Source organism: Zosterops lateralis (assembly GCF_965231275.1).
Source record: "Zosterops lateralis genome assembly, contig: HAP1_HAP1_SCAFFOLD_91, whole genome shotgun sequence".
Classification (NCBI taxonomy): domain Eukaryota; kingdom Metazoa; phylum Chordata; class Aves; order Passeriformes; family Zosteropidae; genus Zosterops; species Zosterops lateralis.
In genome coordinates, this window is record NW_028154584.1 from 158,138 (window position 1) to 177,647 (window position 19,510).

Genomic DNA, 19,510 nt, shown 5'->3' on the forward strand with positions numbered 1-19,510 from the left:
AAAATCCGAAAAAAATCCCCTAAAAAAATCCCAAAAAAATCCCAAAAAAATCCCAAAAAATCAAAAAAAATCCCAAAAAAATCCCAAAAAAATCCCCCAAAAATTCTCTAAAAAATCCCCAAAAAATCTCTAAAAAATCCCCAAAAATCCGAAAAAAATCCCCTAAAAAATCCCCAAAAAAATCCCAAAAAATCCAAAAAAAATCCCAAAAAATCTCTAAAAAATCCCCAAAAAAATCCCAAAAAAATCCCCCCAAAATCCCAAAAAAATCCCAAATTTCCCCCCAAAATTTCCCCAAAAAAATTCCCAAAAAATCCCCAAAAATCCCCAAAAATTCCCCAAAATTCCCAAAATCACCAAAACCACCAAAATTCCCCCCAAAATCCCCCAAATTTCCCCAAAAATTCCAGTGGAGGCTCCGGGGTTGAACCGCGACCTTTTATTGAGGGGGGGGAGGGCAAAGGTCACTGAGGGTCACCAGTGGTCACTGATGGTCAGTGATGGTCAGTGATGGTCATCAGTGGTCAGTGATGGTCAGTGATGGTCATCAATGGTCACCAATGGTCACTGGTGGTCAGTGGTGGTCAGTGGTGGTCAGTGGTGGTCAGTGGTGGTCAGTGATGGTCACCAGTGGTCAGTGATGGTCACTCATGGTCATCAATGGTCAGTGATGGTCAGTGATGGTCATCAGTGGTCAGTGATGGTCACCAGTGGTCACTGGTGGTCAGTGGTGGTCACCAATGGTCAGTGGTGGTCACTGAGGGTCATCAGTGGTCAGTGATGGTCACCAGTGGTCAGTGATGGTCACTCATGGTCATCAATGGTCAGTGATGGTCAGTGATGGTCATCAGTGGTCAGTGATGGTCAGTGGTGGTCAGTGATGGTCACCAATGGCCAGTGATGGTCACTGATGGTCACTGATGGTCACTGGTGGTCAGCAATGGTCACTGATGGTCACAGGTGGTCAGTGGTGGTCACTGATGGTCACTGATGGTCACTGGTGGTCACTGGTGGTCACTGATAGTCACAAGTGGTCACTGATGGTCACTGGTGGTCAGGGATGGCCAGTGGTGGTCACTGATGGTCACTGGTGGTCACTGGTGGTCACTGATAGCCACAAGTGGTCACTGATGGTCACTGGTGGTCAGCAATGGTCACTGGTGGTCACTGATGGTCACAGGTGGTCAGTGAAGGTCAGTGGTGGTCAGTGATGGTCACTGGTGGTCAGTGATGGCCAGTGGTGGTCAGTGATGGTCACTGGTGGTCAGTGATGGCCAGTGGTGGTCAGTGATGGTCACTGGTGGTCAGTGAAGGTCAGTGGCCATCGGTGGTGGACACAGGTGGTCACTGATGGTCACCAATGGTCACTGATGGTCACCAATGGTCACTGATGGTCACAAGTGGTCACTGGTGGTCAGCAATGGTCACTGGTGGTCACTGATGGTCACTGATAGCCACAAGTGGTCACTGATGGTCAGTGGTGGTCAGCAATGGTCACTGGTGGTCACTGATGGTCACTGATAGCCACAAGTGGTCACTGATGGTCACCGATGGTCACTGGTGGTCACTGGTGGTCAGCAATGGTCAGTGGTGGTCAGCAATGGTCAGTGACCACCAGTGGCCATCGCTGCCGGACGGTCAGGGGCGGCGGGTGGCGGTCAGGGGTCAGCGGTGTGTGGGTCACTCGGCGGTCACTCAGCGGTCACTCGGCGGTCACTCAGCGGTCACTCGGCGGTCAGTAGGCGTGGTTGGACACGAACAGGGACTCGCTGGCGGCCGCGCCCGCCTGGCCACTGGGCGTGTACTTGCCCTGACACGCCAGAGAGTTGGCCTGGGGACATTGGGGACATTGGGGACATCGTCAGGGGACAGTGGGGACATGGGGGACATTGGGGACATTGGGGTCAATGGGGACATTGGGGACATCGTCAGGGGACATTGGGGACATTGTCAGGGGACATTGGGGTCAATGGGGACATTGGGGACATTGGGGACATCGTCAGGGGACAGTGGGGACATCATCAGGGGACATTGGGGACATTGGGGACATTGGGGTCAATGGGGACATTGAGGACATTGTCAGGGGACATTGGGGACATTGGGGACATTGGGGACATTGGGGACATCGTCAGGGGACAGTGGGGTCAATGGGGACATTGGTGACATTGGGGACATTGGGGTCAATGGGGACATTGGGGACATTGGGGACATTGGGGACATCGTCAGGGGACATTGGGGACATTGGGGACATTGGGGACATCATCAGGGGACAGTGGGGACATTGGGGACATTGGGGACATCGTCAGGGGACATTGGGGACATCGTCAGGGGACAGTGGGGACATTGGGGACATTGAGGGCATTGGGGACATTGGGGACAATGGGGACATTGAGGGCATTGGGGACATTGGGGACAATGGGGACATCATCAGGGGACATTGGGGACATTGAGGATGTTGGGGACACTGGGGACAATGGGGACAATGGGGACATTGGGGACATTGGGGACATTGGTGTCCCCAAGGTCCCCTGGACCCTCCCAGACCCTCTCCTGGCTCACCCTGTCCCTGTGTCCCCAATGTCACCTCCCAACCCTTCCCCTGTCACTCCTACTGCGTCCCAATGTCCCCAAAGTGTCCCCAGGGTGTCCCCAAGGTCCCCAATGTCCCCAATGTCACCCTCCAACCCTTCCCTGCTCAACCCCACAACCCACCCCTGTATCCCAACGTCCCCAAACTGTCCCCAAAGTGTCCCCAGGGTGTCCCCAAGGTCCCTGAGGTGTCCCCAAGGTCCCCAAAGTCCCCTGGAGCCCTCCCAGACCCCATTTCCTGCCTTTGTGTCCCCAGTGTCCCCACGTGTCACCCCCCAACCCTTCCCCCGTCACTCCCACCGCTCCCCCCCGTATCCCAACGTCCCCAAGGTGTCCCCAAGGTGTCCCCAAGTGCCACCCACCAGCGCCCTCTTGACGAACTCCTCCTGGGCCGCCTTGGTGTTGTCCTTCTTGCCGGCCCAGGCCTTGAGGGCCGAGGCCTGCAGGGCGCGGCCGTAGGAGAAGGTCAGAGCCCAGGGCCGGGGCAGGGGACAGCGATTGATGGCGTTGAGGTTCAGCGAGGCCTCCTCCTCGCTCTGGCCGCCCGACAGGAACGTGATCCCTGTTTGGGGACATGGGGACATCAGTGTGACACCCTGGGGACACCCTGGGGACACACAGGGACATTGGGGACATTGGGGACACGGGGACAGCGATTGATGGCGTTGAGGTTCAGCGAGGCCTCCTCCTCGCTCTGGCCGCCCGACAGGAACGTGATCCCTGTTTGGGGACACCAAAGGGACATCAGTGTGACAGCCTGGGGACACCCTGGGGACACACAGGGACATTGGGGACATTGGGGACAAGGGGACAGCCATTGATGGCGTTGAGGGTCAGGGAGGCCTCCTCCTCGCTCTGGCCGCCCGACAGGAACGTGATCCCTGTTTGGGGACATGGGGACATCAGTGTGACACCCTGGGGACACCCTGGGGACACACAGGGACATTGGGGACATTGGGGACACAGGGACAGCGATTGATGGCGTTGAGGTTCAGCGAGGCCTCCTCCTCGCTCTGGCCGCCCGACAGGAACGTGATCCCTGTGGGGACACCAAAGGGACATCAGTGTGACAGCCTGGGGACACCCTGACAGCCTGGGGACAGCCAGGGGCATGGGGGACACGGTTATAGCACAGGGACATTGGGGACATTGGGGACATGGGGACAGCGATTGATGGCGTTGAGGTTCAGCGAGGCCTCCTCCTCGCTCTGGCCGCCCGACAGGAACGTGATCCCTGTTTGGGGACATGGGGACACTGTTAGAGCACCCTGGGGACAGCCAGGGGCATGGGGGACACGGTTATGGCACAGGGACATTGGGGACATTGGGGACAAGGGGACAGCCATTGATGGCGTTGAGGGTCAGCGAGGCCTCCTCCTCGCTCTGGCCTCCCAACAGGAACGTGATCCCTGTTTGGGGACAGTGGGGACATCAGTGTGACAGCCTGGGGACAGCCAGGGGCATGGGGGACACGGTTATAGCACAGGGACATTGGGGACATTGGGGACAGCGATTGATGGCGTTGAGGGTCAGCGAGGCCTCCTCCTCGCTCTGAGATGACAGTGACACACAGTGACAGTGACACAGAGGTGACACAGGTCACAGTGACACACACAGTGACAGTGACACAGAGGTGACACAGGTCACAGTGACACACACAGTGACAGTGACACAGAGGTGACACAGGTCACAGTGACACAGAGGTGACACAGGTCACAGTGACACAGAGGTGACACAGAGGTGACACAGGTCACAGTGACACAGAGGTGACACAGGTCACAGTGACACATAGTGACAGGGACACAGAGGTGACACAGGTCACAGTGACACACAGTGACAGTGACACAGAGGTGACACAGGTGACACAGGTCACAGTGACACACAGTGACACTGAGGTGACACAGGTGACAGTGACACAGGTGACACAGGTCACAGTGACACACAGTGACACTGAGGTGACACAGGTCACAGTGACACAGAGGTGACACAGGTCACAGTGACACACACAGTGACAGGGACACAGAGGTGACACAGGTCACAGTGACACACACAGTGACAGGGACACAGAGGTGACACAGGTCACAGTGACACACAGTGACAGTGACACAGAGGTGACACAGGTCACAGTGACACACACAGTGACACAGAGGTGACACAGGTGACAGTGACACTGAGGTGACACAGGTCACAGTGACACACAGTGACAGTGACACAGAGGTGACACAGGTGACAGTGACACACACAGTGACAGGGACACAGAGGTGACACAGGTCACAGTGACACACAGTGACAGTGACACTGAGGTGACACAGGTCACAGTGACAGTGACACTGAGGTGACACAGGTCACAGTGACAGTGACACACACAGTGACAGTGACACTGAGGTGACACAGGTCACAGTGACACACACAGTGACAGTGACACTGAGGTGACACAGGTCACAGTGACACAGAGGTGACACAGGTCACAGTGACACACACAGTGACACAGAGGTGACACAGGTCACAGTGACAGTGACACAGAGGTGACACAGGTCACAGTGACACTGAGGTGACACAGGTGACAGTGACACACAGTGACAGTGACACAGAGGTGACACAGGTGACAGTGACACACAGGGACAGTGACACTGAGGTGACACAGGTGACAGTGACAGGGACACAGAGGTGACACAGGTGACAGTGACACAGAGGTGACACAGGTGACAGTGACACACAGGGACAGTGACACAGAGGTGACACAGGTCACAGTGACACACACAGTGACAGTGACACAGAGGTGATACAGGTGACAGTGACACAGAGGTGACACAGGTCATAGTGACACACAGTGACAGTGACACAGAGGTGACACAGGTCACAGTGACACAGAGGTGACACAGGTCACAGTGACACACACAGTGACAGTGACACTGAGGTGACACAGGTCACAGTGACAGTGACACTGAGGTGACACAGGTCACAGTGACACACACAGTGACAGGGACACTGAGGTGACACAGGTCACAGTGACACACACAGTGACACAGAGGTGACACAGGTCACAGTGACACACACAGTGACACAGAGGTGACACAGGTCACAGTGACAGTGACATAGAGGTGACACAGGTGACAGTGACACACAGTGACACAGAGGTGACACAGGTCACAGTGACACACACAGTGACACAGAGGTGACACAGGTGACACAGGTGACACAGAGGTGACACTGACCTGGCACGGCGGGTGGCACCGTCCTCCGGAGCGCGGTGACGGTGGCCATGGCACACACAGTGACACACACAGTGACACACACAATGACACAGGTGACACAGGTGACACAGAGGTGACACAGACCTGGCACGGCGGGTGGCACTGTCCTCCGGAGCGCGGTGACGGTGGCCATGGCACACACAGTGACACACACACAGGTGACAATGACACACACACAGAGGTGACAATGACAATGACACAGACCTGGCACGGCGGGTGGCACCGTCCTCCGGAGCGCGGTGACGGTGGCCATGGCACACACAGTGACACACACAGTGACACACACAATGACAGAGGTGACACAGGTGACACAGAGGTGACACAGAGGTGACACAGACCTGGCACGGCGGGTGGCACTGTCCTCCGGAGCGCGGTGACGGTGGCCATGGCGATCTCCTCGGAGCTGTACTTGGTGGCACAGGCGTGTCCCGCTGTCACCATGTTGGGTTTCAGCAGCGTCCCCTCCAGGTACACGTGGTGGTCACTAAGGGCCTTGTACACGGCTGCCAGCACCTGGGGACACCATTGGGGACACTTGGGGACACTGGGGACACTGGGGACACCAGGGGACATCAGGGATACTCAGGAGACAGCCCCAGGGACAGCCTTGGGGACATCGGGGACAGCCCTGGGGACATCGGGGACATTGTCAGGGACAATGGGGACAGTTGGGGACATCGAGGACACTCAGGGGACAGCCCTGAGGACACTTGTGGACACTGAGGGGACACTGGGGACACTGGGGACACTCAGGGGACAGCCCTGAGGACACTTGTGGACACTGAGGGGACACTGGGGACACTGGGGACACTGAGGGGACAGCCCTGGGGACACATCAGGGACATTGGGGACAGCCCTGGGGACTCTGCAGGGACACGTGGTGGTCACTCAGCGCCTTGTACACGGCTGCCAGCACCTGGGGACATTGGGGACACTTGGGGACACTGGGGACACTCAGGGGACATCAGGGATACTCAGGGGACAGCCCCAGGGATGTCCTTGGGGACATTGGGGACAGCCCTGGGGACATCGGGGACATTGTCAGGGACAATGGGGACAGTTGGGGACATCGAGGACACTCAGGGGACAGCCCTGAGGACACTTGTGGACACTGAGGGGACACTGGGGACAATGCTGGGGACACCTGGGGACACTTGGGGACATTGGGGACATTCAGGGGACATTCAGGGAACAGCCCTGGGGACACTTGTGGACACTGAGGGGACACTGAGGACACTTGGGGACATCGGGGACAGACCTGGGGACATTGGGGACACTCAGGGGACATTGGGGACAATGCTGGGGACACTTGGGGACACTGGGGACACCTGGGGACACTTGGGGACATCGGGGACAGCCCTGGGGACATTGGGGACACTCAGGGGACACTGGGGACACCTGGGGACACTTGGGGACACTTGGGGACAGACCTGGGGACATTGGGGACACTTGGGGACATTGGGGACACTCAGGGGACATTGGGGACAATGCTGGGGACACCTGGGGACACCTGGGGACACCTGGGGACACTGGGGACACCTGGGGACACTTGGGGACATTGGGGACACTCAGGGGACAGCCCTGAGGACACTTGTGGACACTGAGGGGACACTGGGGACAATGCTTGGGACACCTGGGGACACTCGGGGACACTCGGGGACACTTGGGGACATCGGGGACAGCCCTGGGGACACTGAGGGGACAGTTGGGGACACTCGGGGACAGCCCGAGGTGGCACTGACCTTCTCGGTGACGTACTGGCAGGTCTTGAGGTCGTGGTCACCGTCCGGGAGGATCTCGGGCTCCACGATGGGGACAATCCCGTTCTGGGGACAGTGGGGACAGTGGGGACACCTCAGGGGACAGTGGGGACACCTCAGGGGACAGTGGGGACACCTCAGGGGACAGTGGGGACAGCAGGAGGGGACACACGGGCACAGAGGGGACACCAAACCTTGTCCAGGTGTCACCAAACCCCCTCCAAGTGCCACCAAACCCTCCCTAGATGTCACCAAGTGCCACCAAACCCCCTCTAAGTGCCACCAAACCCTCCCCAGGTGCCACCAAGTGTCACCAAACCCTCCCTAGATGTCACCAAGTGCCACCAAATCTCCTTTAAGTGCCACCAAATCTCCTCTAAGTGCCACCAAACTTGTCCAGGTGCCACCAAACCCCCTCTAAGTGCCACCAAACCCTCCCTAGATGTCACCAAGTGTCACCAAACCCCCTCTAAGTGCCACCAAACCCTCCCTAGATGTCACCAAGTGCCACCAAACCCCCTCTAAGTGCCACCAAACCCTCCCTAGATGTCACCAAGTGCCACCAAACCCTCCCTAAGTGCCACCAAACCCTCCCTAGATGTCACCAAGTGCCACCAAACTCCCTCTAAGTGCCACCAAACCCTCCTTAAGTGTCACCAAACTCTCTCTAAGTGCCACCAAACTTGTCCAGGTGTCACCAAACCCTCCCTAGATGCCATCAAGTGTCACCAAACCCTCCCTGGATGTCCCCAAACTGCGTCTAGAAGCCACCAAACCCTGTCGCAGGTGTCACCAAACCCTCCCGAAGTGCCACCAAACCCTCCCTGGATGCCACCAACCCCTCCCCTCGCCCCGACCACCCCCCCGGTGACCCCCGGTGACCCCCTGGGGACATTTGGGGACACTCTGGGGACATTTGGGGACCTGCTGGCAGATGCTGGCGTAGCGGGCCAGGACGTTGGCGTTCTCCATGATGGCCAGAGGGGTCGGGGTGTGCGGGGTGATCTTGAGCACGCAGCGCCACTTGGCAAAGTCCGCCCCGTCCTTCTTGTACTGGGCACAGCGCTCCATCAGGCCATCGAGCCCTGGGGACATCGTGGGGACATTGGGGACATCGTGGGGACATTGGGGACATTGGGGACATTGGGGGTGTCAGGGACATTGTGGGACATTGGGGACATTGGGGACATTGGGGACAATGGGGACATTGGGGACACCGGGCATTGAGAGAGTTCCATGAGCCCGTCCAGCCCTGGGGACATTGGGGACATTGTGGGGACATTGGGGACATTGGGGACATCAGGGACATCGGGGGACACAGGGGACATTGGGGACACCGGGCATTGAGGGAGCTCCATGAGCCCATCCAGCCCTGGGGACAGTGGGGACATTGGGGACATTGGGGGACACAGGGGACATTGGGGACACCGGGCATTGAGGGAGCTCCATGAGCCCATCCAGCCCTGGGGACATTGGGGACATTGGGGGTGTCAGGGACATTGGGGACATTGGGGACATTGGGGACATCATGGGGATATTGGGGACATTGGGGACACCAGGCATTGATGGAGCTCCATGAGGCCGTCCAGCCCTGGGGACATTGGGGACATCATGGGGACATTGTGGGGACATTGTGGGGACATTGGGAGCGTCGGGGACATTGGGGGTGTCAGGGACATTGGGGACAGTGGGGACAGTGGGGACATTGGGGACATTGTGGGGGTGTCAGGGACATTGGGGACATTGGGGACATTGGGGACGTTGGGGACATTGGGGACACTGGGGACATTGGGGACATTGGGGGACACAGGGGACATTGGGGACACCGGGCATTGAGGGAGCTCCATGAGCCTGTCCAGCCCTGGGGACATTCGGGACATCAGGGACATTGGGGACAATGGGGACATCGAGGATATTGGGGACATTGGGGACATCATGGGGATATTGGGGACAATGGGGCCACTTGGCAAAGTCCGCCCCGTCCTTCTTGTACTGGGCACAGCGTTCCATGAGGCCATCCAGCCCTGGGGACATCGTGGGGACATTGGGGACATCGTGGGGACATTGGGGATATTGGGCACATTGGGGACATCGGGGACATTGGGGACATTGGGGACATTGTGGGGACATTGGGGACATTGGGGGTTTCAGGGACATTGGGGACATCGGAGACATCGGGGACGTTGGGGACATTGGGGACATTGGGGACATCGGGGACACTTGGCAAAGTCCGCCCCGTCCTTCTTGTACTGGGCACAGCGCTCCATGAGGCCATCGAGCCCTGGGGACATCGTGGGGACATTGGGGACATTGTGGGGACATTGGGGGTGTCAGGGACATTGGGGACACCGGGCACTGAGAGAGTTCCATGAGCTCATCCAGCCCTGGGGACATTGGGGACATTGTGGGGACATTGGGGACATCGGGGACATTGGGGGTGTCAGAGACATTGTGGGACATTGGGGACATTGGGGACAGTGGGGACATTGGGGACATTGGGGACACCGGGCATTGAGAGAGCTCCATGAGCCCATTGAGTCCTGGGGACATTGGGGACATTGTGGGGACATTGGAAACATCATGGGGCCATTGGGGACATTGGGGGACATTGGGGGACATTGGGGACATTGTGGGGACACTGAGGACACTGGGGACATTGAAGGGGCATTGAAGGGGTTCCATGAGCCCGTCCAGCCCTGGGGACATCGGGGACATTGTGGGTGTCAGGGACATTGTGGGGACATTGTGGGACACTGGGGACATTGGGGACATTGGGGACATTGGGGGTGTCAGGGACATTGGGGACATTGGGGACATTGGGGACATTGGGGGTGTCAGGGACATTGGGGACACCGGGCATTGAGAGAGTTCCATGAGCCCGTCCAGCCCTGGGGACATTGGGGACATTGGGGACATTGGGGGACAGGGGACACAGGGCACTGAAAAGGCTCCATGAGCTTGTCCAGCCGTGGGGACATCGGGGACATTGGGGACATTGGGGGACACTGGGGACACGGGGAGTACTGAGGAGTATTGGGGACATTGGGGACATCAGGGACACTGCAGTGACAGGGGTGGGGACACCGCGGTGACATTGGGGACACCGTGGTGACAGGGACAAGAACACCGCGGTGACAGGGATGGGGACACAGCGGTGACACTGAGGACACCGTGGTGACAGGGACAAGGACACCGCAGTGACAGGGATGGGGACACTGCGGTGACATTGGGGACACTGCAGTGACAGGCGTGGGGACACCGCGGTGACACTGAGGACACCGTGGTGACAGGGACAAGGACACCGCGGTGACAGGCGTGGGGACACCGCGGTGACACTGAGGACACCGTGGTGACAGGGACAAGGACACCGCAGTGACAGGCGTGGGGACACTGCGGTGACAGGGGTGGGGACACAGTGGTGACACTGGGGACACTGCGGTGACAGGGACAAGGACACTGCAGTGACAGGCGTGGGGACACCGCGGTGACACTGGGGACACAGCAGTGACAGGGACAAGGACACTGCAGTGACAGGGGTGGGGACACCGCGGTGACGCTGGGGACAGTCACTCACCCTGGGTGGTGGTCTCGCCGTTGGTGCCAGCCAGGGGCACCACGCCCTTGTCCACCTGGGGGACAGACACACGGTCATCGGTGTCACCAAAGCCACCAGGGCCACCAGGGCCACCAAGGCCACCCTGCCCCATGTCCCCTCCATGTCCCCACCCTGGGGTGGCCCAGCTGGGTCACAGAGCAACCCCCAAATGTCCCCCAAAGTCCTCGAGACTCCCAAGTGTCCTCAAGTCCCCCAATGTCCCCAAGGTGTCCCCAAGGCCCTCAAAGTGCCCTCAATGGTCCCAAAGTGTCCCCAATGGTCCCAAGGTGTCCCCAAGGTCCCCAAAGTGTCCTCAATGTGTCCCCAATGTCCCCAAAGGGTCTTTGATGTCCCCATTTTGATAAGAAATGTTGTCATGGACGACCTGCAAGAAGGGGTGGCCATTGTCGCCCTTGACCCGTCACCTCCCCAGTGTCCCCAAGGTGTCCCCAAGGCCCCTAAAATGTCCCCAAGGCCCCCAAAGTGTCCCTAATGACCCTAAAGTGTCCCCAATGTCCTCAGTGTGTCCTCAATGTCCCCATGTTGATGGGAAATGTTATTGTGGAGATCTTGGGGGAAGGGGCGCCCATCGTCGCCCTTGACCCGTCACCTCCCCAGTGTCCCCAAGGTGTCCCCAAAGCCCCCAAGGCGTCCCCAATGGTCCCAAAGTGTCCCCAATGGTCCCAAAGTGTCCCCAATGTGTCCTCAATGTCCCCATGTTGACGGGAGACATCACCATGGACACCTTGGGGGAAGGGGCGCCCATCGCCGCCCTTGACCCGTCACCTCCCCGATGTCCCCAAAGTGTCCCCAAAGTGTCCCCAAAGCCCCCGAAGCGTCCCCGATGCCCACCTTGATGCCGACCAGGGCCCCCTTGTCGCGGATGACCTGCGGGAAGGGGCGCCCGTCGTCGGCCTTCTGGTACATGGTCTCGTGGAAGAGGATGACGCCGCCGATGCAGGGCTCCACGCGCTTGTCGGCCGTGAACAGCAGCTGCCGGTACCAGCGCCGGTTCTCCTCCGTGTTCTCCGCACCCACCGAGCTCAGGCGCTTGGCGATGCTGCCTGGGGGTGGGATAGAGGAGTCAGGGTCAGTGTGGACCAGTATGGACCAGTATAGACCAGTATGGACCAGTATAGACCAGTATGGACCAGTATGGACCAGTATAAACCAGTATGGACCAGTATAGACCAGTATGGACCAGTACAGACCAGTATGGAACAGTATAGACCAGTATGGAACAGTATAAACCAGTATGGACCAGTATAGACCAGTATGGACCAGTATAACCCAGTATAACCCACTATAACCCAGTATAACCCAATATAACCCAGTATATCCCAGTATAACCCAGTATAACCCAGTATAAACCAGTATAACCAGTATAACCCAATATAACCCAGTATAACCAGTATAACCAGTATAACCCAGTATAACCCAGTATAACCCAATATAACCCAGTATATCCCAGTATAACCAGTATAACCCAGTATAACCCACTATAACCCAGTATAACCCAGTGTAACCCAGTATAACCCAGTATAACCAGTATAACCCAGTATAACCCAGTATAACCCAGTATAACCAGTATAACCCAGTGTAACCCAGTATAACCCAGTATAACCCAGTATAACCCAGTATAACCAGTATAACCCAGCATAACCAGTATAACCCAGTATAGCCCAGTATAACCCAGTATAACCAGTACAACCCAGTACAACCCAGTATAACCAGTATAACCAGTGTAACCCAGTATAACCCAGTATAACCAGTATAACCCAGTATAACCCAGTATAGCCCAGTATAGCCCAGTATAACCCAGTATAACCAGTATAACCCAGTATAACCAGTATAACCAGTATAACCCAGTATAACCCAGTATAACCCAGTATAACCCAGTATAACCAGTATAACCCAGTGTAACCAGTATAACCCAGTATAACCAGTATAACCCAGTATAACCAGTATAACCCAGTATAACCCAGTATAACCCAGTATAACCCAGTATAACCAGTATAACCCAGTGTAACCCAGTATAACCCAGTATAACCAGTATAACCCAGTATAACCAGTATAGCCCAGTATAACCCAGTATAACCAGTATAACCCAGTATAACCCAGTATAACCCAGTACAAACCAGTATAACCAGTATAACCCAGTATAACCCAGTATAACCCAGTATAACCCAGTATAACCAGTATAACCCAGTATAACCCAGTATAACCCAGTATAACCCAGTATAACCAGTATAACCCAGTATAACCAGTGTAACCCAGTATAACCAGTATAACCCAGTATAACCAGTATAACCCAGTGTAACCAGTATAACCCAGTATAACCAGTATAACCCAGTATAACCCAGTATAACCCAGTATAACCCAGTATAACCAGTATAACCCAGTATAACCCAGTATAACCCAGTATAACCAGTATAGCCCAGTATAACCCAGTATAACCAGTATAACCCAGTATAACCCAGTATAACCCAGTACAAACCAGTATAACCAGTATAACCCAGTATAACCCAGTATAACCCAGTATAACCCAGTATAACCAGTATAACCAGTATAGCCCAGTATAACCCAGTATAACCCAGTATAGCCCAGTGTAACCCAGTATAACCCAGTGTAACCCAGTATAGCCCAGTATAACCCAGTATAACCCAGTATAGACCAGTATAGCCCAGTATAAACCAGTATAACCAGTATAACCAGTATAACCCAGTATAACCCAGTATAACCCAGTATAGCCCAGTGTAACCCAGTATAACCCAGTGTAACCCAGTATAGCCCAGTATAACCCAGTATAACCCAGTATAGACCAGTATAGCCCAGTATAAACCAGTATAACCAGTATAACCAGTATAGCCCAGTATAAACCAGTATAACCAGTATAACCCAGTATAACCCAGTGAGGGGCCATCCCAGTCCAAACCAGTATAACCAGTATAACACACCAGTGTAACCCAGTGAGGGGCAATCCCAGTATAACCCAGTATAACCAGTATAACCCAGTATAAACCAGTATAACCCAGTATAACCAGTATAACCCAGTATAAACCAGTATAACCCAGTGAGGGGCAATCCCAGCGAGGGGCAATCCCAGTACAAACCAGTATAACCAGTATAACACACCAGTATAGCCCAGTGTAACCCAATATAACCCAGTATAACCCAGTGTAAGAGGAGCAATCCCAGTACAAACCAGTATAACAAACCAGTATAAACCAGTATAACCAGTATAACCCAGTATAACCCAGTATAAATCAGTATAACCAGTATAACCCAGTATAACCCAGTATAACCCAGTATAACCAGTATAACCCAGTATAACCCAGTATAACCCAGTATAACCAGTATAACCCAGTATAACCCAGTATAACCAGTATAACCCAGTATAACCCAGTATCACCAGTATCCCCAGTATCACACACCGGTGGACTCATCGGCGGCCAGGATCCCCTTGCCCGGGGCCACGATGCGCTGGGCGATGGCCCCAGTATAACCCAGTATAACCAGTCCAAACCAGTATCACCAGTATCACCAGTATGACACACCGGTGGACTCATCGGCGGCCAGGATCCCCTTGCCCGGGGCCACGATGCGCTGGGCGATGGCCCCAGTATAACCCAGTATAACCAGTATAACCCAGTATAACCAGTATAACCCAGTATCACCAGTATCACCAGTATAACCCAGTATAACCAGTATGACACACCGGTGGACTCATCGGCAGCCAGGATCCCCTTGCCCGGGGCCACGATGCGCTGGGCGATGGCCCCAGTATAACCCAGTATAACCAGTATAACCCAGTACAAACCAGTATAACCAGTATCACCAGTATCACACACCGGTGGACTCATCGGCGGCCAGGATCCCCTTGCCCGGGGCCACGATGCGCTGGGCGATGGCCGCCAGCTCCTGTTTCTGCTCCGGGGTCAGCGCGGGCACGGGCGGCGTCATCTTGGGTGGCGCTGAGGGGACAGCGGTGACGTCAGCGGTGACGTCATGGGGATGGGGGGTGACGTCATCGCTGGCATTAGAGGTAGGGGAGGGGGAGGGATAAGGGAGGGACTGGAAACGGGGAGGGAGGGACTGGGACAAACTGGGAGGGACTGGGATGGACTGGGATGGACTGGGAGGGGCTGGGACAAACTGGGAGGGGACTGGGAGGGGATTGGGTTATACTGGGAGAGACTGGGAGGGACTGGGAAGGGATTGGGAGAGGACTGGGTTATAATGGGAGGGACTGGGAGGGAGTGGGAAGGGATTGGGAGGGACTGGGAGGGACTGGGAGGGGATTGGGTTATACTGGGAGAGACTGGGAGGGAACTGGGAAGGGACTGGGAGTGACTGGGAAGGGATTGGGAGGGAGTGGGAGGGACTGGGACAAACTGGGAGAGGCTGGGAGGGAGTGGGAGAGGACTGGGAGGGCACTGGGTTATACTGGGAGAGACTGGGAGGGACTGGGATGGACTGGGAGGGACTGGGAGAGGATTGAGAGGGGATTGGGTTATACTGGGAGAGACTGGGAGGGACTGGGAGGGGATTAGAGGGGACTGGGAGGGAACTGGAGGGAGTGGGAGGGACTGGGAAGGGATTGGGTGGGAGTGGGAGGGGCTGGGACAAACTGGGACAAACTGGGAGGGACTGGGATGGACTGGGAGGGAACTGGAGGGAGTGGGAGGCAGTGGGAAAAACTGGGAGAAACTGGGACAAACTGGGAGGGAGTGGGAGCGGATTGGGTTATACTGGGAGGGACTGGGAGGGCAGTGGGATGGACTGGGAGGGGACTGGGAGGAACTGGGTTATAGTGGAAGGGACTGGGAGGGGCCGAGACAAACTGGGAGGGGACTGGGAGGGACTGGGAGGGGACTGGGAGGGGAGTGAGAGGGACTGGGAGGGGCTGGGAAGAGATTTGGGGACACTGGGAGGGACTGGGAGCAGATTGGAACAAACTAGGAGGAGACTGGGAGAGAACTGGGAGCATTGGGAGTGAACTGGGAGCACTGGGAGTGAACTGGGAGTGAACTGGGGGCACTGGGAGTGAACTGGGAGTGAACTGGGAGCACTGGGAGTGAACTGGGAGCACTGGGAATGAACTGGGAGTGAACTGGGAGTGAACTGGGAGCACTGGGAGTGAACTGGGAGCACTGGGAATGAACTGGGAGTGAACTGGGAGTGAACTGGGAGCACTGGGAGTGAACTGGGAGTGAACTGGGAGCACTGGGAGTGAACTGGGAGCACTGGGAGTGAACTGGGAGTGAACTGGGAGTGAACTGGGAGCACTGGGAGTGAACTGGGAACACTGGGAGTGAACTGGGAGTGAACTGGGAGCACTGGGAGTGAACTGGGGGGCACTGGGAATGAACTGGGAATGAACTGGGAAGGATCAGAGGTCACTGGGAGTGAACTGGGAGGGGACTGGGAGCAGATAAGGAGGGCACTGATAAGGACTGGGGTCACTGGGGTCACTGGGAGTGAACTGGGAGCACTGGGAATGAACTGGGAATGAACTGGGAGTGAACTGGGAATGAACTGGGGAAGGAAAACCCCAAAATTTGGGGCAGGAAAAAAAAAAAAAACAGGATTTTTTGGGGGGGTTGATCCCAAAATTTTTGGGAAAAACATCAAGATTTTTTGGAGGAAAAACCCACAAAATTTTTTGGAAAAACCCTCAAGATTTGGGGGGAAAAAACCCAAAAATTTCGGGGAAAAACCTCAAGATTTTTTGGGGGAAAAACCCACAAAATTTTTTGGAAAAACCCTCAAGATTTTGGGGGAAAAACCTCAAGATTTGGGGGGAAAAAAACCCAAAAATTTTCTGGGGAAAAACCTCAAGATTTTTGGGGGAAAAACCCACAAAATTTTTGGGAAAAACATCAAGATTTTTTGGGAAAAAACCTCCAAATTTTGAGGTAAAAAAACCCAAATTTTTTTTGGGAAAAAACCTCAAGATTTGGGGGGAAAAAACCCCAAAATTTCGGGGAAAAACCTCAAGATTTTGGGGGAAAACCCTCCAAATTTTGAGGTTAAAAAAAACCCCCAAAATTTGAGGGAATATCTCAAATTTTTAGGGAAAAAACCCCAAAGTTTTTGAGGCTAAAAACCCCAAAGTTTTGAGGAAAAAACCCCAAGATTCTGAGAGAAAACCCCTAAATTTTTTAGGTAAAAAAACCCAAAATTTTGAGGTAAAAAATCCCAAATTTTCAGGTAAAAACCCCAAGATTTTGAGGTAAAACCCCCAAGATTTTGAGGGAAAAACTCCCAAATTTTTCAGGTAAAAACTCCAAAATTTTGAGCCAAAACCCCCAAAATTTTACGGAAAAAAATCTCAAAATTTTAAGGGGAAAAACCCCAAAAATTTTCAGTGAAAAACTCCAAGATTTGGAGCTAAAACCCCCCAAATTTTGAGGTAAAACCCCCAAGATTTTGAGCTAAAAAACCCCAAATTTTCAGGTTAAAAACCCCAAGACTTTGAGGTAAAAAACCCCAAATTTTGAGGTTAAAAACCCCAAAACTTTGAGTTAAAAACCCCAAATTTTCAGTTAAAAACCTCAAAATTTTGAGATAAAATCCCCAAAATTTTGAGGTTAAAAACCTCAAGATTTTGAAGTTAAAAACCCCATAAATTTTTGAGGTAAAAAAAACCCAAAATTTTGAGGTAAAAACTCCCAAATTTTTCAGGTAAAAACTCCAAAATTTTGAGCCAAAACCCCCAAAATTTTACGGAAAAAAAAATCCCAAAATTTTAAGAGGAAAAAACCCAAAAATTTTAAGGGAAAAACCCCCAAAATTTTCAGGTAAAACCCCCAAGATTTAAAGGGAAAAAAACCCAAATTTTGAGCTGAAAAACCCCAAATTTTCAGGTAAAACCCCCAAGATTTTGAGCTAAAAAAAAACAAATTTTCAGGTTAAAAACCCCAAAACTTTGAGTTAAAAACCCCCAAATTTTCAGTTAAAAACCCCAAAATTTTGAGATAAAATCCCCAAAATTTTGAGGTTAAAAACCTCAAGATTTTGAGGTTAAAAACCCCAAATTTTCTGGTATAAAAACCACAAATTTTGAGGTTAAAAACCCCAAAACTTTTAAGGAAAACCTCAAAGATTTTAAGGGAAAAAAAACCCCAAATTTTAAGAGGAAAAACCCCAAAATTTTAAGAGGAAAAACCCCAAAAATTTTCAGTGAAAAACTCCAAGATTGGAGCTAAAACCCCCAAATTTTGAGGTAAAACCCCCAAGATTTTGAGCTAAAAAAACCCAAATTTTCAGGTAAAACCCCCAAGACTTTGAGGTAAAAACCCCAAATTTTGAGGTTAAAAACCCCAAAACTTTGAGTTAAAAACCCCCAAATTTTCAGTTAAAAACCCAAAATTTTGAGGTAAAAAACCCCAAATTTTCAGGTTAAAAACCCCAAAATTTTGAGCTAAAAACCCCCAAGATTTTGAGGTTTAAAACCCCAAAATTTTAAACTAAAACCCCCAAGATTTTGAACTAAAACCCAAGATTTTGAAGGTAAAACCTACAAAATTTTTTAAGGAAAAAAAAATCCAAAAACTTTCAGTGAAAAAAACCCCAAGATTTTGAAGGTTAAAAAACCTCCAAAACTTTTAAGAAAAACCCGAAGTTTTAAGGAAAAAAAAACCCCAAGATTTTGACATTAAAACCCCAAAAATCAAATTTTTGAGGTTAAAACCCCCCAATTTTTGAGATAAAAAACTCCAAAATCTCGTAAAAAAATCAGATTTTTTTTACTACATCAAACCAAAACCGCCGTGGGTCACTCACGGAGTGTCCTGGAGTGTCTGGAGTGACCAGAGGAGTGTCCCGGAGTGTCCGGAGGGTCCTGGAGTGACCAGAGGAGGGTCCTGGAGTGACCAGAGGAGGGTCCTGGAGCTGCGGGAGCAGAGCCGGGGAATGTCTCAGAGGCCCAAAAATCCCCGGAAAGGAACCGGCCCGCCCCCGCCCCAAGGGCGAGTCAAGGGGGAGAAAGAAGAAAGGGGGAGGAGGAGCAAGGGAGGAGGAAAAAAAAGGAGAAAAAAAAAAGGAGGGGGAAAAGGAGGAGGAAAAAAAAAAGGAGAAAAAAAAAGGAGAAAAAAAAGAGAAAAAAAGGAGGGAAAGGAGGAGGAAAAAAAAAAGGAGAGAAAAAAAAGGAGAAAAAAAAAAGGAGGGGAAAAGGAGGAGGAGAAAAAAAAAGAAAAAAAAAAAAAGAAAAAAAAAAGGAGGAGGAAAAAAAAGGAGGAAAAAAAGGAGAAAAAAAAGGAGGAAAAAAAGGAGGGGAGAAAAAAAGAAAAAAAAAAAAAAGAAAAAAA

The 19,510-nt window shown here is 53.3% G+C and overlaps 1 protein-coding gene across 1 annotated transcript; it reads right to left on the reverse strand.

The window, feature by feature from the left end:
- Window positions 1-1,420: 1,420 nt before the first annotated feature.
- On the reverse strand, window positions 1,421-19,114 carry LOC310923528 (fructose-bisphosphate aldolase A). Its single transcript, XM_083885496.1, has 10 exons — window positions 18,987-19,114; window positions 15,050-15,172; window positions 12,051-12,262; window positions 11,178-11,232; window positions 8,528-8,688; window positions 7,586-7,669; window positions 6,222-6,356; window positions 6,048-6,087; window positions 2,952-3,151; window positions 1,421-1,831 (listed from the first exon to the last, which is right to left on the reverse strand). Exons 2-10 carry the CDS (start codon window positions 15,159-15,161, stop codon window positions 1,736-1,738), a joined length of 1,095 nt encoding a protein of 364 aa, XP_083741622.1. The 5' UTR covers window positions 15,162-15,172; window positions 18,987-19,114; the 3' UTR covers window positions 1,421-1,735.
- Between the last annotated feature and the right edge of the window lie 396 nt (window positions 19,115-19,510).